Source organism: Filicampus tigris, chromosome 14 (genome assembly GCF_054856515.1).
Source record: "Filicampus tigris isolate MCC_2025a chromosome 14, RoL_Ftig_1.0, whole genome shotgun sequence".
In the NCBI taxonomy this organism is placed as follows: domain Eukaryota; kingdom Metazoa; phylum Chordata; class Actinopteri; order Syngnathiformes; family Syngnathidae; genus Filicampus; species Filicampus tigris.
The window spans coordinates 8,658,385-8,679,798 of record NC_141230.1 but is presented as its reverse complement, the minus strand read 5'-3'; the positions used below and the strand labels follow the sequence as shown (position 1 = coordinate 8,679,798).

Sequence of the window (21,414 nt, the reverse complement as noted above, 5' to 3'; positions counted from 1 at the left end):
TGATAACTGTTACTTATTTAATATTATAATATTGTACAGTACATCCAAAAATATACAAGTTAATTTTGAATTTCTCTTGAAAGATTAGAATTAGTAAAAATTAAAAATGGCAGGAAAAATTCACTAATTTGTCACATTTTTTAAATTTGTTATTTAAACACATTGAAATGTATGGAATTTTGAAGCTGCGAGTTATATAATGTACAGTTTATATTTTAATAAAATAATGTCCTGTGAATGAATTACATGAGTTTTGCCTGTTGAAATATCATTTCCAAGTTTTATCTCCAATAAAGAGACGAGTTTGTTTTTTTTCGTTGTTGTTTTTTGCTTTTTAGGATGACATGTGGTATGGATCAAGGCGATGTCAAATCAAGCATCATAAACTACTCACAAAAAGTTAGGCATATTTATCTAGAGGCGGTAACGTGCACTTGGTGGCCAGGATGTCCTGAATGGGGTTAAGTTGGAATGTTTTGAATTGGTGGAGAAATGTTGGAATGAGGAGCGCGGCAAAACAAACAAACAAACAAACAAACAAACAAACAAATGACATTTTCATTATTTGTATTTATTTATTTTTAATTTTTTTTAGAACATAACGTGTTAATGGTGTTCATCGTCACGCAATGATCAAGAAGAATATTAGGGGTCGCTGTTTGTCCAAGGCGGTAGATAAATAACCGGAGAAGAAGGTCGCCCCGTCCTCCTGTCTATCAGGCGCGGCGCCATGATTAGTCTACTTCAACTGTGTGGACGAAACTTGCTCACACGCTGCAACCTCCAAGTGGCGAATTAAACCTTCTATTCCGCACAAATGAGCAAGCGCGTGGCCGTGGTTTTGGCAGGCTGTGGGGTCTACGACGGCAGCGAGATCCATGAAGCTTCCGCCATTTTGGTGCATTTGAGCCGAGGAGGCGCAAGTGTAGGTGAAAAGTGAAAGTAACGTGCACTTGTAACGTGGGTCTTTGTGCGTGTGTGACGTCGTGTCTTGGTTCCAGGTGAACATGTTTGCTCCCAACGTGGAGCAGATGCACGTGGTGGACCACGTAAAGGGCGAGCCCACGCAGGAGAAGAGGAACGTTCTGGTGGAGAGCGCCAGGTTGGCCCGTGGCAACATCCAGGACCTTTCTAAACTCAGCGTCAAAGACCATGACGCCATCATCTTCCCAGGTGACGTCACGCTTTTTGTTTCCTGTTTGAGTTTTTGTCAATTGCCAATTAAAATTCCCTGAAAATAGTTATTTTCTGACCTTCTGAGAAAGACAAACTTACAGTTGCAATGTCACATTAATTTTCTTGCAATATTAAGATTTTTTTTTTCTCCATCCTATACATTTTCAGTCTTGCACAATTGCAACTTTTTTGCTATTATGACTAGTCTGGGGAAATTACAACTTAGATTTTATTATGACCTGAGATTTGATGTATGTGCTGCTTCTGTTTTGTGTATCTTGGCCTCTATTCTAATCTAAATCAGAAGACACAAAGTAAAACATTGTGACAAAACTATAATGGGCCTATTATGCCTGTCAGTGTTGTTATATTGTTTGTTTTTTTATGTTGCTGCGCTGTTTGTGTCTGAATTTATTTAAAAGTTTGTGCTGTGACACAGAAATGTATTTTCACATTTGACTCTTTGTTTGTCCCTCCCCTCAAGCAAAAATGCTACTCTCCTTTTGTCTTAAGTTTTCTGTGGGCTTATGGACATAGAACCAAATGTACAATGTTAATGTCCCCAATGGTTGCGGTCATGTTTGGGCAGGTGGTTTCGGGGCGGCAAAGAACCTGTGCACGTGGGCAGTGCAGGGTAAGGACTGCTCTGTCAACGGCGAGGTCAAGGCGGTGCTGGAGGCGTTCCGTGGCGAGGGCAAACCCATCGGCCTCTGTTGCATCTCACCCGTGCTGGCTGCAAAAGTGTTTCCTGGATGCGAGGTCACTGTAGGCCTGGAGAATGACAACAAGTACGTATAAACCATTTCAACTTCACGTCCCAGAAAACCGCTGAAAAGCTGACGTGAGCCTCTGGTCCCTCACCTTTTAGGTACCCCAACACGACGGACACGGCGGCCGCCATCAACCAGCTTGGCTGCAAGCACGTGAGCACGGGCTTGAGCCAGAGCCATGTGGACCAAAAGAACAAGCTGGTGACCACCTGCGCCTTTATGTGCGACGCTCCCATCCACGAGGTTTTCGACGGTATCGGCTCCATGGTGCAGGGCGTGCTCAAGCTAGCCTGAATCTAACAAGCTTGCTCAAACTTGGTAAAGGAAAAATGTGTTTTAGCCAGCCTTATTGCTAAATTTAGCCAAGTGTGATAAGAAACAGAAAAGCAATTCCACATAAAATATGCAGCACGTCGCTTGACTTCGTGTAATTATAGTTTTTTTTTGTAGGAAATAATGTTGCATAGTGGCTGCAATCAAATTTTCCACAAGGTATTTTTGAGCACAGTGTGGGAATGTGGCTTTATTTATATTGACATTAACATGTCAGAACTAGGGAAGTTTGTGATTGTAAAATAGTGAGTGATAATTGGTGGGAGGATAGCCAGTGAAAGTTGAAAACTGTCCACATGTCTAATGGTAAGTTAGTGTACAGATGAAAATGAAATAAATGTATCAAACTTTCCCATTGCCTAACCACCATGAATAACACAGTCCTTTATAACAAAATGTTTTTTGGAGGATAAACTAAATATGGGTAAGCCTAATTTTTAACAATTAGCAGCAATGTGTTGTACTTGTTTTTATTTTGAGTCTGCAGTATTGGGTCAAACGGGTGGAGCCGAGAGTTCAAAGCAAACATGGTGAAACTGCATTTAGCTGTTATGCTTCGTGCAGCTAAAATAAGATGCCAATAGATGTGAAGTCAGCCTATGAAATGCACTATACAGTAAGAACAAAGCTGCCTTGCCTTTTTTCCCCAATTGTATTTATTGGAATCAAAATTTGGACATGCATGCTTTTCATGAGACACTGACAATAAATATGCATAGTTCTTTTTGTGAATTAAATTGTCAGAAAAAACATTTCTTCTATTAAAAAAAAAAGCTACAAAATGCATGAATACATTCTTTATGGTTGACAAAAATATATTTTTGGTCCTCAAAAGTTTAAAAAAAAGTCTCTTGTGTCTTGGCTTGTGTGAAGCACATTAAGTTGCCTGGGTATGAACGTGCTATTTAAATAAAGCTGCCTTGCCTTGCCTCACAGTTTTTGGATGGGGAAAAAATTAAATCTGGAGATTTCTCTTGATATAAAAAAAAATGGAAACACGTGTTTTATTGCACATTAATCAGTAAATTCCATTCAGGTTTTAAATTATCTTGTATATTGTTTTTAAAACTATTAAAAAATCAGACAGAATATATAGTACATTATATTTAAAAACATGACTATATTCATTACTTTAATCTGAAACGAAAAAAGCGGTTTTGATTAAACTTTAAGTATTCTCACAATTATTATTTTTTTGATCCAGTGCTTGATATTCACTTAGTGCGTATTTTCAGTGTCAGTTTTTGCTTGGAATGTAAAAACATTGCCTTGTTTTGCTCATCCACTTTGAGACCAAACCCTTGAGTCATAGCGGCGGTCACGTTCCTCAGTCGTCATTCTCATGTATGAATGCAACGTCGTACATTCTGTCTCATTCTCTATGTTTCCTATGGTGTCCAGCACCCCTTCAGCTCCCTCTGCGCTCAACACTAAGGAAGCATTGGCCATGAACTTGTCAACCAGGTCCTCCTGCCTCAGCGGCTTCCTCCAGTGGCCGTAGAAAGTATCGCACCTTGCCGAGAAGCTCTCGCCTTGATAGGTTTCTATGACGACCTCACTGTACATCTTGTCAAAGCTGGCCTGGTTATCCCCGGGAACAAGCACCTCTACCTTGCCCAGGAGCTCCTTGAGATCCGGACGCTCCCTTTGAGCTCTGCTGAATGAGCCCACCGACACACCGTCGTCCAAGATGGCGGAGCACGCGTTGAACTGGAAAGAATGCCTGGCCTGGTGCTCCGTGGTGGGAAAAGGGCAGTTGATGTACTTGGAAGGCGGAACTTGTAGGATGATGTGTTTTATCTGACCGACGTCCAAGTTTGGGATCTTAGCGCGAGCCGCCAAAGCGGCATCCACCACCCAGTGCATTCCCAAATGAGCAGGCATGCGCTTGAAGGCCACGTCTTGTTCCTCAAGGACCCAACGTAAGCCTCCGACACCAGGGAGTGTCATCGCAGAAGGGTTGTAGTCTTCGTAGTAAACCCCGAAGCCATACTCCACGTCGAGGATGGACAAGTTGCCCTCCAGGCCCGCCTGTGCCAGCCGAGCGGCCTCCAGGCCCCTCTGGGCGGCATAGCCCATATGCAGGGGTTTGGTTTGGGTGGCGGCGTTGGCGAGGGGTGCCCCGGCCGAGCATGCCGCGATGGCCAGAGCGTTGGCACATTGCCGGGAAGATAAACCCAAAAGCTTGGCAGAGGCCGCCGCACTGCCCATCACGCCAACCACACTGGGAGGGTGGAATCTGAAGAGAGACACTTCATTAGGGACAATGGCATCATCCAATGCAAGAGCTCCATCCAGCAAGAGTGAGATGCAGCACAACAGGATATCTTGAGATGCATGCTCAAGATATATATATATATATATATATATATATATATATATATATATATATATATATATATATATATTATTTAAAATATTTTTCATATTTTTTAAATCTGTAATCATAATGATGATGTGTGACGGTCCCTATTTGAACCACTGGAGGGAAGTGTTGTTCTTCGACCACTAAATAAACGTATGATCTGACATTGTTTTGACCCCAACTACCATACACGCCACAGTGGAGATGATTGAAAATAACCACGTGATGCAAACTTCCCCCTTCAATGTGAGGTGCTGCTCAAACTTTGTCATAAGAGCAAGTGTGTCTAATGTTGTGTATGTACCTTTTAGGGATGTTGAAGGCCTCCCTGGAGAACCTCAAGAGTCTGCCCTGCACCTCGATGCCAACATTGAAGGCCAGCAACAGGTCCACGCCGGAGGTCCTCGTGGGCGTGACCTCCGCCAAGGCCAGCAGAGCGGCCAGCACCGCCCCCGAGGGATGAGTGGCGGGGTACCACGTGTCGTCAAAGTCCATAGAGTGAACCTAGAACCACAAAGCCAAAGTTTAAAAACGGACGTCAAGTGACTGTCGATTTTGACATGTCATGTGATCGAACTTACTGCCACGCCGTTGACAAATGCGGCGAAGTGCGGAGGGGCGATTGTGTCTGATTTGCCCCAAACACTGCTCTTCTCCTCTGACTGGAACAACTGACATCATCCATATGAAAATACAAGTAATAGTTACTATAGTTACTCAACTAGAATGACCTCTGGTTTACCTGCAATATGACCACATTTAATTATGATTTAAAATGATATATTTTATATGTATATTAATATTTTCATATTTATGGAATACGTTTTAAAATGTATAAAAATATACATATTGTTGATATGCGGGACCCAAAAAATGGTCGCTGTTCAAAACATTGCGAACACCTAGACAAGCTAATAAGAGTAGGAAAAATGAATAACCATAAAATGCTTTAATTGAAATTGTAGTGTTATTAAGTTATGTTTAATGTAAATCATTAAGTCTCTAAATATATATACTGCACATAAATTCCACTGGAGTTGTCAGTTGCTCATTTGTAAAAGCAGTCATTTCAATACAGCAGGTGTACCTAACGTGGTATGTGATGAACAAAAACTTGGTTCACAAACTTTGCTATAACATACAAGTAAGTATCCTATAAAAAAAACAAAGTAATGGTGGTCTATTTGTATAGTTATCTTTTAGTAGGCTGTTTATAGCTTGTATGTACAGTATTGTAAATGCCTGTATTGGATTGTAAAATAGTGTAGATGAGGCGGAGGGTACCTGGCTGTAGTTGAGAGCTTTGTTGAAGACGTCCGTCCTGGATCCTAGCAGGCCCACGCCGAGGGTGTCCAGCATCATCCTTTTACTACGTCTAATGACACCATCTGTCAGCTGGCCGGCGCCCAGGGCATGGATGGCAGCTCCAAAGCTCTCCGTAACACCCTGTAATGGAAAAGGTAAACGCACACACACTCAAAAAACACTCAGCGCCATCATCCTGGTTGTGCTTCAGATCCACTCAGAAGACAATACACTACCTTACGCAGCATCGCTTGTGCCTTGTTTGCGTTGAATGTTAAAGTCCTAAAAGGAAGCTCCTTTTTATTAGGGACGGTCACGCTGCCCAGTGACAGAACGTCAAAATTTCCCAAGTGGCAGTGGTCAACCCGATGACAGGTGGGGACTTTCACAGTGACTGAATGTTGTGTCTGGATAAGGTTTCACTTTCATATCAATATCGCTGAAAAATTTCAAGGCAACAAACTAAGACTAAGTTGGGCAATTCATTATTATTTCCCACATTTCACAACAAAGCAATCAGTTTACAGAAGTAAACGTCCCTTGTATTCTCCCCAACTAAAAGCTAAGAGTAAAAACAACTCAACAAATTCAAATTGTTTTGGAGCAAACTACTTTTTGCTTCAAATAATTACAAGCTGTGTGTGTGTTTTTTTTTTTACAGTGTATTATTGCGCTAAACAAAATGGCTTTTTGGCTTTTAAAACTGTTGATTTGTTTTCACCTGGAGAATCCTGTAAGAGGTTTTATTAGTTTTATGATATTTTTCTCACATTATTTCATTGTTTTAGTGTAGAAATGTATACATAAAATGAAACAAAAAGTAAACTATATAGAATGTAACAATAGATACTTAGTGGACTTTTTCCTGCTGTGCTGTGTATACAATAGGGGAAAAAAGCAGACAAATTAACCAGATGCACGCAACTTTTGTCATGTGTTTCACAATTGAGTTTTTTGGGGGGAGTGGGAAGGGAGACGAAAAAATAAGAATATCCTGCTTTCGTCAAACTTTTTGACAGGCGGAAGTGTAAACAAAGTAAAACAGATCTTCATGAAGGCCTCATGATTGAGGGAACATGCATTTCTATTCATAAAGGATGTTCATCAAACGCTCATCAAAAATCAAGGATTTATTTGGAAAGAAGACAACACCCGCCCACTGAATCATTGAAGTAATACCACGTCATCTACAAATGTACCTATGAAACAGCAGAACTACACCTGTACACCATTATGAATGCTTTGGTTATGTTTTTTTTTTTAATGACTGAGGAGAGCAACCCTTATTTTTCTAATACACCTTGTTAGGGCAACTTCCATACAATTGTGAAGTGCCCACTTGGTTGAATTCATCTTAGCGCAATACCACGACATCTACACGTGTACCTATGAAACATCTGAACTACACTTGTGCAATCACATGCATGCTTGGTTATGTTTTTTAAAAAACATAACCTTCTCTCTTTCTCTTTTAAAAAAAAACATAACCAAGCATTGTCATTTAATGACGTAATAGAAAGGGATTCAAAGAGAATAGCACTCCATATTTTAATTTTAAATAAACCTTGTTAGAATGTTTCCCATACAATCGTGAAGCTTAATAAGGCAGCATTGGTTGGAAAGTTTAGCAGGCCTCATAGAAGGTCTCTTCTCATTTTCTGGTATCAGCACAAAAATGTAACCCCCACCTTTGCCGGAGCCTGCATGTAAGAACGCCTCCCTAAAATACAGGCAGAAGGGACTCACTCAGGTGTGTACGTGTTCTACAATATGTATGTATGTGAGTGTCTGCGTATGATAACAGTCTTGCAAAGAGGTCATTTGTCCATCAGTGGCTATACTTTCACATCCAGGTTGGTAATTAGGAAGTTAGCCTTTAAAGAAATGTGGGAGTATACACCAAGTAATAAAAGAAATAAATAAATGAAAAAAAAAGCACAATAGTGTGGCCTGTACAAATGAGGTAGGACAAGAGGTACTTTCCACAGAAGAATAATAATAATCTCGGTTGAGCACCATCTCAAAGAACTCAGAGACAAAGAGACCACAAAAAAAAATGGACAGAAAGTACGTACTTTAAATTACTTTTATCCCTAGCTAGTTTCATGAATAACACGAGTTTATGTCATCAATACATGTTTCTCTTGACTGAACTGTCCATGCATGAATACTCGTGACACAAGCCTCATCCAAAACAGCCAAGCCACAAATGCATGTGACGAACCTACAGGAAAATCTGAAGATGAGTTCAGGAAGAAAAACAAACCAAACCAAAAGAAAGTTCACATTGAGGTCTTAGCTTGTTAATGCAACACAAAATGCCAACAAAAAGCTATTCATCACTAAAACCATGCCAAACAACATTTGCTGTGCGAGTTAAAAGTTCATTTGTTTATTTTGAATACAGTTTAGAGTAAAAGTTGAAGAAGATATGTGGACAATTTAAAGGGTTCCCACTCTCTTTAAATTGACATGTAAAACACGATTATTTTTTATTTAGAAAAAAAGAAGTGTTTCCTGATAAGATGATGTGTCGACAATTTGCTGTTGCGACAACAACAAACTTAAGAGAGTACTGAAAAGAACAAGACTGAGATGCTGGTTGACTTCCAAGTTGTTCTCACTTTATGCTTGTTTTATTTTTTGTAAAATAATTGTTGAGTCAATTTGTCAGTTCCAAAGTCAAACTGCCACCAAAAATAAATTTGAATGTAGATTAATTAAAACACCTTTTCTCTTTTGTCAATATGACCTGACACATCAGTAAAATGATCTTTGGAAAAAAAAAAAAAAAAAAAATCAGCCCTCTCTGGCCCCATCTTGTGCCTCTAAATTGGGTTGCAAGAAACCACCACACCCAATAAACTACAACCAATCAGGGATAGAAGGGGTGACTGACAAAGTGTCAATCATTCTCATGCAAGCACACTCACAGGGGTAACTCGCTGCGGCCTCTTGCTTGCTGTCATGCTGTTGGCTTGATAATCTTGTCTGAAACTATTGTGGAATATCCATTAATAAAAGTGAGACAAAACAAGGGTGAGAAAGAGGCATTTGACAGGATTTACAAAGGAGAAGCAATGCAGATTTAGGAACATTTCTGCTTTACAACAAAGTTTCATCACCTCTTTTTGATTTTTAAATGATTGTATATTCCCCTAAATAAAACTTCAGGCTGTCAACAATTAGAGCCCAGTTTTGGTAGGCAGGTGCCCATGCGTTCGGCACAAACGTGTACAGCTTCATTTTAGTGCCGGTGCAAGTCTGGTCTAGGCTGTTTGTGAATTTTGTAGACATGCTATACCTCACTGGGCGTTCTGGGTTATGCGGCTGCCACGCCCCCGGCGCATCTTAGAATTTGGTGACAAAAAGAAGGCTACATTTTAGACATTTAGAGGTCTATTGTGTAGCGCAGGTGGTGTAAGGTCCAACGGTGTAATACATTTAAAGACAGCTAGCTCGTTATCCAAATGTGTCCAGCGCACTTTATTTATGGAGGTAGTGATATTTTTTCCCACATGTCCTTAAGTTTAGTTGCTTGTACTACAAAGTTATTTTCCGCACCTACAAATTATTTTTGCTGGATTTGCTAGAACTAGTTTTTTTTTTGGAAGGTTTCCCTATAGCTAACAAGTGTTTTTTCCCTTACAAATGAACAATTATTTTCCACACCTACAAATTTATGACATTTACATGACAGTTACGTTTGCACCAAATTTACCTCCATACATATCGAGCTACCTCACACTGACGAAATTATTTTTGGGCACATTCTTCTGTTGGTCTTTGAAGTGAAATGTGGCTTAATTGTAGCAGTCACGCTCACTTTATCAACATTTATTATACAATTAACATTCTTGACGCACATTAATGCTTTCGCGATTTGGACTTTGTCCTAAAAGTTAACGTGACACATTGTGACTGAGCGCGGCCTGTAACCTTTGGTAATTTAGTTAGTGGCAGCTGTCGTCCAGTGGTAAACTGGATCTAAACTTAAAGGAGCTGAACTCGAACCAACACCCTTTCCTTCCCTTTACTTTGCCCCGCCTCCGGAATACAGTTGCATTCAATGGAAATGTGTTCACTGTAGGCTAATCATTTGTGGCTTGGCATGGCTCTTCTTCAGAAAACAATTACAGCGTGGATTTATTCAACGAGTTTGAGTACATATTCGTGCCAAACATAAACACCTAAAGAAACAAATTGTAATATTGACAAAACGGACGGTAATGTAACCTCCTTCTTGGACATTAAATTTACGAGGTAACCTAAATGCATCGTCGATCAATTTTTGCAAGGCAACGCTTGATAAAAGAGCAGCGGCGACGATTTCGTAAGTAACACACAAACACTACAACTAACTGAATGTCTTGCAGATATGTAATCTTTCAGTAACAACCTACGCATGGATTGTAAGTTTTAGTCACATCAGGAAACGCAACTGAATAAAAGGAGACGTGAACTCGTTCCTCATCTCGTCTTCAACTTTACCGTTATTATTGTGGCCGCGGGTTGCTTCTCAATTGACAGAAAATGCGTTTCTCAAAATAGTGAGATGAAAAAGTCACGACTTGTTATTGAAACATTCATCCACTGTTCGTGTAAGATACATTCCTGGTAGTACGATGCTTAAACCCCAGAGTACTCTGAACGATGCCGCATTAAACCGCGGCGATGTGTTACATAATTAAAAGTTTTCCATACTGAATTTTCCGTTTGATTCCATCAAAGTAAAAGTGAAGGAAAATAAGGAATTAAAATGCTCCCCAATGTCGGAGATGATTATAACTGTATTATTATTATTTTATATCTGCTGTTTATTTGAATCTGTGTCATATTTATTTTCATTCCACGGTGTTGTCCACATTACAAATGTTTTCTCTCTCCACACTATTATTTATTAACCCCAAATAACAAAGAGAGGATGAAGCAAACAATAGTTGTTTGCCTGGACAATATGTGGTTAGCTTCTGTCGTGACCCTTAGGGCTGCTTTCCCAAATGGCACTGATAAATCAAACGGAAAAATTCAATGTTGTGAAGGTGATCAGACGCTTTTCGAGGACATGAGAGTACATTCTTAGTCATATATAATTCAGTCTGGAACCTTAGTATAATTAACGAAATGTACACCCACAGTGTCATATGTACCGTCTTTATTATTCAATTCTTCTTTTACTCTTTGAGACCACCATGCTTACTATTGCTATTTTTCTTGTGAGCTTAGTTGGCTGGTATATAGTCTGAGATAGCCTACTCATCTTGTGCATCTGAAGTCCTGAGTGGTATGTTTTCCTCCAGACGACAGAGCCTATAATAGCAGTCCCAGTTGGAACACTTGTTAGATCTCACTAACCATAACAACTAACATACATTGGCTCAACATACAATACTCTTTGTGGAGGTGACTGGCAAATGGAATGTTATTATGTATTGTAGTTTGTTGATTAAGACTCATGGAATCATGGTTGCAGTGTTTTTAATTTAAAGGTCCTTTGTAGTGGATCACTGATTGAAATCTAAGTGTGGGCATAAGAGTCCTAAACCAATATTGATGTGTAGAGTGTCACATTTTTCTCAATTACTCTTTCTGTCTTACTTTCTGATGATATGGCAGTATAATACATGCAGTAATTTTTGTATTATGTTTATCACTACTCTCAAATAGTTGCTATCCTAAATTTCCTTTGAGATGTGTCACTAAACTGAAAATGCATCCCAATCGTCCACGTCTTGGCCACGGCAAATGTAAACTCGAACAGCAGTCGGAGGTGTGTCAGGTGGTCCTCCGCATCTGATGATGACTGCTGTAATGGGTACATCCTGTGGGTGTACTGGTACCTGATTGTAACCAACCACGCACCGGATCTACCTCGGAAAAGATGATGGATCTGAAAGATGGTGAATAGTCCTGCATAATTATGCAGGACGGGGTAACGGTTGAGGGTCATGGCATTCTTCAGGCGGCGGAAATTGCCACAGGGGCGGCAAGCGCCATCAGCCTTGGTCACCGTGTGCAGGGGTCGAGGCCCATGGGCTGTTCAAACGGCGAACTTCTCTTTGGCGATCGCAAGCTTGGCTGAGTCGAGGCGATCCGCACAAACATAGACTGGGGGCCTGCAGTGGTGATGTGGTTCTCCACGCCGTGCTTAGCCACAGCTGCTTATATACTTGCAAAGAATCCATGACTCACTCTGCCGTATGAATGGCAAAATGTGGATAGTTTATTATACCTTCTGCCATCTAATGGAAGTTCATTGTTAATTGAATCTAATTGTTCTGCTTTTCACTAGACATCACTGTCATAAATAAGTGAACAAATATATATTTGTGGTTAGAAAATAATTATTCAGCTTTGGTGTTTGGTGTTCACACCACAGTCAGTTTATCAATATTTATTAAAGTATACCAGTAACATGACATCCATTGCTTTCACGATTTGGACTTTGACTTCGAAGTTTAACGTGACACATTCTGACTCAGAGTAGCCAGTAAACCTTTGTAATTTAGTCAGTGTCATGTGTTATGGTCTGATGAGACCAAGGTTAAACTAAAGGTATAAACAGGCTGTAGTCCACATTAATGGTGGAAAATATTTTGAAATGATGTATGACTCTCATTTTTTTTATATCACGAAAAAACTGAACAGAGTTATGTAGACTTTTGTTATCCGGATAAATAGGTAGATAGACACTATATTCACCCACTATAGTGAAATTCACAGAATGCAACATCTGCCTAGCATCCCGCTTCTCACGTTACGAGCGCAGTCACGCTATGTATTAACTCACAAGTAACGTGACCGCTATCAGAGACTGCTGTGCATAGATGTCTGTGGCAGTGGTTTCATGAGGGATGTAAAAGCACGTGTTGCTTGTGTCTATGGTTCTCCCTTTTTGAAAGTGGTTTGCTTTTCCTCATTTAGAAAATGCTCCAGTAAGGTTGGCATGGACCAACAATGAGTCAAAATAATCCCTGCCTGTGGAGCCAGCTTCCGCAGAGCATCGGTGCTCCTTGTGACCGCTACAAGCATGCATGCTGCAGCTATGACGGGAACGTGTATATTCTGGGAGGAAGAGACAACAGCACTCTGAAGGACTTTTGGAGGTACAGTGTAGGTAAGCCATAGACAAAGCATGACTCTTTGAAGGACACATTTTATGCGTTTTTTAACATTCAAACAGTTCCTAGGTTCTTTTCAACATGTCCGTGGGACTCTTACCTCAAAATAACCCAAGGATAAAAAAAAAAAATAACACTCAAAAGACCGGTTCAAATGAAACATTTAAAGCCCAAAATATGATGTTTATGCCCATGATGGGTGTATGTTAACTTATGACCATGACTTTATGTAGCATAGTTGAAAGGAAAGTTTACTTCAGGCATCCATAATTTTAAATCAGACTTTTAAATGGCCTTTTCTGCCTGCTCTTGGTTATCTGTGTTTTGGCCGCAGGACAGCGCAACAAGGACGGCTCGGCCCCAGTGTAAGCTTTTCCATATGGTTGGTCTATTGCCGCTAGCACTCCGAAATCTCTCCTCCAGCCCATCTCCTGTTGGATGCGCCTTTTAACGTCATTGCTACGCCGCCCTCAAGTTGAACATTTTTCAACGTGAGGGCGCAACGCGGCAAACACCCGCCTTGCGTGTAGCAACAATAACTTAGCTTCCATTTTACCCATATTATTGTAATACATACAAAACAATTGGATTTGTCTGCGGCTTCCACAGAGGTCTTTGTTACTATCCTTCTGAAATTTCTTCTTCAATGCCTAATTTTTTTTTTAGTGCGTAATGAATGGACAGAGTTGAGCTGCATAGGCGAGGCTGCACCAGAAGAAGTGGAGGAACATTCTATGGTCGTTCACAAGGTGAAAATTACGTTCTATTTCTTTTTTAATATTGGATTTGTTTTCACATACATACATACATACATACATCATGCTTGAAAATATTACATTGCTCATATTGGCTGCACGATGTTAAGTAATCTGAACTTTCAGGGCTTTATATACGTGTTTGGAGGCACACTAGATTCAGCATACACTTCTCTGAGATGTCCTCTCTGGGTGTTTGACATTGGTAAGTTTTTCAATGAAGACAAAACATGTTACAACATGCATGCATGCCAGTGTGCTGCTTACTCTTGCTACAAAAGTTCACAACTGGTGCAACGTCCCTTGAGAGTTGACTAAATTTCCATTTTGACCTATTTAACTGAACATAACTTTAGGATTTTATGATGATACACGGCACATCCATTCTCAAAATTTCCAATGTTCTATTTATTGCAATTTGTTTAAACCACCGTGACTCAACGCAACTAAACTTTATTTATAGAGCACTTTAAAAACAGCCACAGATGTAACAAAGTGATGTAGATAAGGTCAGTTATTCAACACAATAAAAAATAAATACTGCTATTGTGACTCACTACTATTACTGTACTACTACTCCTATTACTACTATAGTGGACCCCGCATATAATTGACACAGATTATAAATTACATTTTTTTTCCCCCATTTTTTTCAACCCGCAAAAATCTTGATTAAGTGCCAAGGACAAATTTATTTGTCTTTTCAGGGATCAGCCATTCAATCCCAGGAACGTATTTACATTTTTTTTCTATTTTATCAAACGTTAGGGTAAAAGAGGGTCTGAAAATGTCTGACAGTGATTGAGTTAAGCGAGGATAAGCTGCCAATAAGCGTCTTCCATGAAAAAAAAAAACGTGTGTTGGCTCCTAAAAAAGGTTACTTTTTTATTTTTATTTTATTTTTTAAATTGGTGAATCCGGGTATGAGGGAGTCCGCTCTATTGCTACAGTGGTAGCTCAAGTTACAGACTTAATTCGCTCAGTTCCAGCCCAATAAATACAATGCAAGATACAAATATGTGAAAATATACTTCATTATGAAGAAATAACATACAAACTAATTGCGGACGGCGGCCAACATGCCACTGTTTGGGAATCTCCCGAAATTCCCGATGGCCACCACGCTTCTGCACAGATCCGATGCTGGTCAAATAGTGTGAGAAGCATAACACAGACCTGTCTACGCATACGGTTAGCTTTTCTACACAAATGTTGTGCGTAACTTGAAAGATTTGTAAAAAAGGTTACTACTACAACTAATAATAATAATATAGTTGCGGGACAAAAGGGCACTACTTGTGGACTTGAGTTTTCTTTTGGAATCACAATGTACAACATCATACAAAATCTTTTTGTCTGTTTCAGCCAAGCAGAAATGGGTGCACTGTTCAAGAAAAACAAGTGTCCCTCAGGTAGAGATACATTTTGGTTCTTTGAACTTTTTATTTTCAAATTAATTTGGCCCTTTCACATTACACACACAAAGGTTGACAGGTGACCGTGATTGGTCTTTACCTGACCCCTGAGTGACAGAAGTGGCAAAATGGCCACCCCCCCAGATGGCTAAAAAGGGGTGGATTTTGCTGCTTAACTCCTATTCCACAAACGCAATATTAATCAGAATGCCATGTTGACACTAGTGAATGCGCATAGAACATTTTATTGCAAATAATTTTTTGGGATGGCGTCACCTTGAATTAAAAAATGGACATTCTTTCATATTGCTACTGCAGAAAAGTGCACCAAAGTGCTGCATGAACATACCAGAGCCGGTCTCTTGACATACTTTTGCACAGTAACACCGGTGCTGCCAACTTTTTGCACAGGATTTGCTGTGTTTTGCGCATCACTGTATACAATAATGCGTAAGATTTAACCAGACGCGTATACCCCACCAACCAATCACAGCACGCACAGTGCACGGTATGTGACACTCCCCGCCTCCCTCTTTGTTTGTATAGCGGGAGGCTATAGCGGAAAGTCACCACGAAGCAGAGTTGGTCCCGAAAAGAAACTCCACATCCACAGTGTCGATTTGGTTTGGCTTTTCCTCGGAGGAGAAAGCGCAAACCAGTTATTTGCAAAGTTTGCAGAGACTCGGTTAGGACGCCAGCGCTGACAGCTAAAGCAAACGGAGAGCAGACACATGGTAGCCAGAGGCAGCCGCTAGCTCCAAGCTAACGCAACCCACGGTAGCACAGTCATTTAAAAAAATGCACTGCATATGAAAAATCAAGCAAGCAGTGTAAAGAAGTAACTGAGGCAGCGACTTATTACCTTGCTGAAGACATGATTCACATTAAAACAGTGGAAAACGAGGAGTTTAAAAGACTCTTCAAAGTACTAGACCTGCGTTATGAGCTGTGTTTTTATGTTTATGTTATGTTACCTTTTATGTTTACATTCACTGCATATTTTGATAAAAATTGGCACTATTCAAATTAAAACCTGTTCAGAAAGCTTAGCTGGCTTCAAATGTCTTTTTTTTTCTTTTAAGAGTTTTATATGCATTTTAAATATGTTTTATATTTTTAACATGAGGAAAATGGTCAGACAAGTGCAAATTAGTCTTACAAAAATGATGTTATGAAAAAAATATCATGATAAAATCGTGATCGTGACTTTATTTTTAAAAATATCGTGATATGATATTTTTGCCATATCGCCCACCCCTACTTCTGCCCATGTGTTGTGATTTTTATGGCTGTAGACCCCACTGCCGACCAACAGAAAAGGCCACAGTGCGGTGGTCATAGGTTCATCTATGCTGGTGTACGGTGGCTTCATAGATATCAAGGGATCATCTCAAGAATTTTGGAGTTTGGATTGTGGTGAGTACAAAATGCCAATAGTAACTATTATTGTTATTGTTATTTTATTAGAAGACTGAAAAAGATAGGAAAAATGTACCAGTGTAAAGGTATACATTTTGTGTAGGAAAAGTGGCATCAACATATTAAATAACAAAGAAAAGTACAGAAATGTAAAAATTTGAAATGATTACAGGAACAACGTACACTAGAACCTTGATTTATATGGATATGGATATGGATATGGATATGGATAAATTGGAGGGAGGGGTCATCTGTTAGAGACCCAGATTGTCCGTTAACCTGTAGAATTTTTTTCAAGGCCTAAAAATACTCAACACAGATAATTACATGCAGCTTGTTACTTGAGCTGCAGTTAGAGTGACCAGATCCAAACTCACCAGATGTGGGACATGGAGTATGCTTGTGGCGGACAATGTGGGACGCAGCTGACGCTCGCGACAGACACCAAAAATGCATATGACACAGCTTGTCAACTGTTCAGTAACATATAATATAATAAACTGTAACAAAATAACAATTATAGATCTACAAATAAAAACACAGAACACAGAATTGCAGTTGAAATTATCTGCAGTAACAAAAATACAACACAAACTGCTAGTAAAAAGGTAAATCTCTGAGACATTAATATGAATAGGACAGGGGTGGAGCCAGAACGTGGCTAATGGGTGGGCCTCTTGCAACAGGAGCTTACAATAATGGCTGAAATTAGTCAGTCTCATCATTTCTTGAGGTAGATGCACTTTAACAATAGTCACACACACAATAAAAATTTGTCAAATCTCAAGTCAACATGTAGAGCATGAAGTGCAGTAACAATTTACTACAGTAACAAAGACAATCCAAACAAAGACAGGGTACTACAACTACTGCAATTCAAATTATTTTCAAATTAAACAGCATAAAACGAAAATAAAACAAGAAGTATATCAAAAATAGTCAGGAGATAACAATACTGTAACTACAATACATTCAGTTGTAAAGAAACGTGTCCACCATAGCAGCACTATGCACTTCCAGAACCAAGGAAAGCACTGATGAAACACTTTCGGTTATGTCCATCACAACTCAAGTCTTTCAGTTTTCTCCATAACAGCAACAGCAGCCACAAAGTTCACAGAAAGCTTTATCTGACTTTATCTGGCTTCACCCACGGACAATGAGTTCCCAGACCTTGTTGTAACTGCATTTCATTTTCTTTGCAGTCTTCTTACTTTCCTTAGAGTCCTCCATTTTCATTAATTCATCACAAAAGTATGGAACGCATCGCTAAGACGCTTGTTTTTGGTAGGCGTATCTTTAAAAACAACTATTGCCTGCATGTGCGCCCGGCTGTTTGATTGACACCATACCCCCCCAACACACACACAAACATCCCGAGACCCGCCCCCATAATAGCCTCCACTGTGTGTTGTCTGCTCTCAGCACACAGGGGTTTAATAAAACACAAGATTTTAGACGCACGTTTGAAAATTGGAGCCTGATGATCAGACATGCGGGACAGCGTGTCAATTTGCGGGACGCATCAAAAATCATTAAAATGCGGGACAGTCCCGCGCAAATCGGGACATATGGTCACCCTAGCTGCAGTGTTAGTGCACGCCCTTTTTTTTCACCTACATTACGATTGGATTCCATAGATAAATACCTGCCAAAAATATATATATATTGTTACCAAACTATGACTGAGTTTATATTGCATGTGTCCATTTGCTTGACAGAAACCATGCTTTGGTCGCTGCTCACTGGTTTACAGCAGGGATCTCTTAGCCCAGGTCCAAGACACAGTCACTCCGCAATGGTCTACCAGAGCTGCATGTACCTGTTTGGTGGCTTGAAAGGCTTGAGAGAGCAGAGAGATTTCTGGAAGTGGAATCCTGCCAGCTACACATGGAGTTCACTCAAAACCAAGTAAGGTACTAGAAAAAAAAGATGACGAGAGTTCTGTTGTGGATCAAAAATGTTGAAGTTGTAGTACGGTAATGACACTGAATGTTGAAAATATTACGCTTAGCAGGGCTCTTCAAACTTTGTGGGCAAAAATGTTAGTGGAAAGGCATAGAAAAGATGAGCGACGGCTGCTGGGGAATGACAAATGATGGACTTGCAAAATTTACTGACGTTCCTACCTCTTAACCAAAAATTTCAGAAAAATTTCAAATGCCCTAACACCAACTATTGCTATTTTCCCCAGGTCTGGACCCTCGAAATTAATTGGTCACTCAGCTGTAGCCTACAAGGATAGCATGCTTCTTTTCGGAGGAGGAGAAAGCCTGAACTATCCAAAGAACCGTTTATGGAGGTACAACTTTTCCACTTGTACATGGTGGCAAATTAACACAATGCCAGGATCAAACTCTCCAGATAAGATTCACCACTGTTGTATTGGTCTGGGTCCGAAGTACACAGCCGATACCGCCAGCATCTGCTCAGGAAGTCACCCAAAGCTGCAATATGAGAAAAATAGACCTTTCAAAAACAAATGTTTTCCCGCCCCGCTCACTTTTCTCGCATCAGAGGGAGCGATCGAGCTGCAAACGTTCTCTATGGAGAAATGTCACCTCAAAACTCTTCGGAATGCAACAGAACCGGACAAAAGTGTTTTACTGGAAAAAAATGTGCATCGGGTTGGAAGCTGCCTAACATATGAAAATAAAGCTTTCAGTAAGCACTGGAGCTGCACGGAGGAGGAGTTGCTCGAAGAAGAGGATGAAGATATATCACAGCATTTGCCTGACCTGCTACTGGTTTTAGGCGGCAGACCGTGTTCCGGACTTAATCCTCTCTCAGTTTGGCAAATGACTCTGTCTGACTTTTGACAGGTTTTAAAGAGCGCTCAGAATGGGGTGAAAAACAGTGTTACAGTATGTTATCTTGTTACTTATACATGTAATATTAACAGATTTTATTGTCCAAAACAAGCATTTTATATTATATATTCAATTTTTAGTTTATGCACTTAAGCATGTCCAGGAAAAGAGGGTAACATTTTCAATAATTTTACTTATGACACATCTGCAAAACCTTCCTCTTGGGGAGCTGATAAAGGGAATTGTTTGGATATGCAATTGCTGTTGTTGACTGTGTGTACCCACCCATCGATTACTCTGTATTGCTCACACATACAGTCCTGTGAAAAATGAATGACATCTTTTTTCTATATGAGGTTACACATGAGAACCAAATCGGAATGCGCATCTTGCAAGGCCTTATTGAGGAACTATTGAGCAATTTGCAATCATATGTTCTCTGCACCTTCACTAGTCTAAACATCCATCCATTTTTAGCCATCCCAGTAGGCGGCCATTTTGTCACTTCTGACATCACAGTTGCTCAGGGCTCAGGTAACGCCCAATCACCTCTCACCTGTTTTCTGAAGCTGAGCCATGATTGGTTGTTATCTGAGCCCTGAGAAACTGTGATGTCATTTTCAGTTGACAGCAAGTGGCAAAATGGCCACCCTCTGAGATGGACAAAAATGGGTGGATTTTGCTGCTTAAATCACATTTCACAAACGCAATATTAATCAGAATCCCATATTTCGACTAGTGGGCCTACATACTGGAAAACATATTCTTGAGTAAAGAGGTTTTTGGGTTGAGTTCCACTTTAAAAAATTGATCAATACAAAGCTAGACAATATTATCTTGGACTGTATTCACACAGTTCTGATAGCTTCCTGCTGCTGGTCAGGTCCATGTCTTTTGTCTTTGTTGTGTTGTAGCATGTGAACACTTCTAATTTGTCTCTCTGGTCTGGGTCAAAGCCGAAAATGGATCAATTGTGTACTTTGCATTGCACATTTGGTCCTGGTTCATTTGAATGTTTACGTTGGTATCTTCAACATCAGGCCGAAAGTGGCCAAATAAAAAACATATGGTTGAAATAACAATCTGGTTGATTGAACATCATTTATGTCTTGTGTATTTTCACACTGTTGAGTCTTGAGTACTGAACTAATAGAGGATTGAATTAATCCTTCAAATAACCTGCATCATAAGCAAAACCACAACAGGAGTTCACTTTATCTGAAGCAAATCTGTCAAATATGAACCAGTGTTATAAGTTTAATATTTTTCATTATAGTTGGTGTAAAATCAGTTAGTTTTTGTTATTTTTTTTAGAGCAGGTTTGTTAGTTTTTATTTTCATAAATGCTTCATTGTAGTCTTTTTAGTTCTCTTTTCAGTTTTAATGTTTTTTTTTAACATGTTGCGTATTTGTTGTGTGCAAGACGAAAAAAAAGTTAGTTTTATAAATATAAAATGTAGTTTTCATTTTAATTTTATTTATCTTTAAAAAACAAATCTTGTTCTCTTCTCCAAGTGCAACTCAAACATTCGTCTGTATCATATTGTCAGAAGTTCAACCATAAAAACTGAAATGAAAGCAAAGCCACCAAGACAAAATTCACTGAAAAATGCAAACCTAACCTCTGTAAGTCACCACTCACGATACGGAGTTAAATAATATACTGAATGGTCGATGCAAACACTGAAGTTCGTTGTTTGAGCGCCTCTCATTACTCTTGCTCCTGGTGAAGGTTTTTAACCAGCATGCACTGCTCTAAGTGTTCCGCTGAACTAGTGTTTCTTGTTTATGACTTGTGCATTACAGCTACTCTGTGCAAAATATGTGGTGTCATATTAAGGTAAGGGCACAAAAGGAATTGTACATCTTTTTATTTACTTTATGTCACTTGGTCAGGATTCACTTCACGTCCAAAGAACAAATGGTACATAAATTAGCACTCGAA

General features: G+C 39.7%; 3 protein-coding genes across 9 annotated transcripts; 2 read left to right on the top strand and 1 right to left on the bottom strand.

Annotated features, from left to right (window-relative positions):
• Nucleotides 1-689: 689 nt before the first annotated feature.
• LOC147136215 (glutamine amidotransferase-like class 1 domain-containing protein 3, mitochondrial) lies at nt 690-5,556 on the top strand. Of its 3 annotated transcripts, none has more exons than XM_086051758.1 (5): nt 803-925; nt 1,002-1,173; nt 1,766-1,964; nt 2,045-2,264; nt 4,956-5,556. In XM_086051758.1, the coding sequence occupies exons 1-4, from the start codon at nt 818-820 to the stop codon at nt 2,238-2,240; spliced, it is 675 nt and encodes a 224-aa protein (XP_085907884.1). In that variant the 5' UTR covers nt 803-817; the 3' UTR covers nt 2,241-2,264; nt 4,956-5,556. The 3 variants fall into 3 exon arrangements, with proteins under 3 accessions (XP_085907886.1, XP_085907884.1, XP_085907885.1); XM_086051759.1 differs by lacking the exon at nt 4,956-5,556 and adding an exon at nt 3,681-4,585; XM_086051760.1 differs by lacking the exon at nt 4,956-5,556 and having other exon boundaries at nt 690-925; nt 2,045-3,214.
• On the bottom strand, nt 2,913-6,597 carry acod1 (aconitate decarboxylase 1). Its single transcript, XM_086051752.1, has 5 exons — nt 6,186-6,597; nt 5,929-6,090; nt 5,226-5,315; nt 4,949-5,148; nt 2,913-4,518 (listed from the first exon to the last, which is right to left on the bottom strand). Exons 1-5 carry the CDS (start codon nt 6,195-6,197, stop codon nt 3,558-3,560), a joined length of 1,425 nt encoding a protein of 474 aa, XP_085907878.1. The 5' UTR covers nt 6,198-6,597; the 3' UTR covers nt 2,913-3,557.
• klhdc3l (kelch domain containing 3-like) lies at nt 6,044-20,560 on the top strand. Of its 5 annotated transcripts, XM_086051755.1 has the most exons (9): nt 6,044-6,104; nt 6,257-6,324; nt 12,874-13,066; nt 13,737-13,819; nt 13,952-14,030; nt 15,191-15,237; nt 16,536-16,656; nt 18,381-18,570; nt 18,854-20,560. In XM_086051755.1, exons 3-9 carry the CDS (start codon nt 12,907-12,909, stop codon nt 19,476-19,478), a joined length of 1,305 nt encoding a protein of 434 aa, XP_085907881.1. In that variant the 5' UTR covers nt 6,044-6,104; nt 6,257-6,324; nt 12,874-12,906; the 3' UTR covers nt 19,479-20,560. The 5 variants fall into 5 exon arrangements, 4 of the variants coding, with proteins under 4 accessions (XP_085907881.1, XP_085907883.1, XP_085907880.1 ...); XR_015089572.1 differs by lacking the exons at nt 6,044-6,104; nt 6,257-6,324 and adding an exon at nt 9,932-10,282 and having other exon boundaries at nt 18,430-18,575; nt 18,854-18,999; XM_086051757.1 differs by lacking the exons at nt 6,044-6,104; nt 6,257-6,324 and adding an exon at nt 9,939-10,282 and having other exon boundaries at nt 18,381-18,575; nt 18,854-18,999.
• Nucleotides 20,561-21,414: the final 854 nt, after the last annotated feature.

Excerpts from the sequence above, each read along its gene's own strand:
- LOC147136215 (XM_086051758.1), top strand. The coding sequence starts at position 818 with ATGAGCAAGCGCGTGGCCGTGGTTTTGGCAGGCTGTGGGGTCTACGAC. Across the intron at positions 926-1,001 it reads TGAGCCGAGGAGGCGCAAGT|GTGAACATGTTTGCTCCCAA; the intron begins GTAGGTGAAAAG and ends TCTTGGTTCCAG. Across the intron at positions 1,965-2,044 it reads GGCCTGGAGAATGACAACAA|GTACCCCAACACGACGGACA; the intron begins GTACGTATAAAC and ends CTCACCTTTTAG.
- acod1 (XM_086051752.1), bottom strand. Across the intron at positions 5,149-5,225 it reads CATTTGTCAACGGCGTGGCA|GTTCACTCTATGGACTTTGA; the intron begins GTAAGTTCGATC and ends TTGTGGTTCTAG. Across the intron at positions 4,519-4,948 it reads GCCTTCAACATCCCTAAAAG|ATTCCACCCTCCCAGTGTGG; the intron begins GTACATACACAA and ends GTCTCTCTTCAG.
- klhdc3l (XM_086051755.1), top strand. The coding sequence starts at position 12,907 with ATGAGTCAAAATAATCCCTGCCTGTGGAGCCAGCTTCCGCAGAGCATC. Across the intron at positions 15,238-16,535 it reads GAAAAACAAGTGTCCCTCAG|ACCCCACTGCCGACCAACAG; the intron begins GTAGAGATACAT and ends TTATGGCTGTAG. Across the intron at positions 18,571-18,853 it reads TGGAGTTCACTCAAAACCAA|GTCTGGACCCTCGAAATTAA; the intron begins GTAAGGTACTAG and ends TATTTTCCCCAG.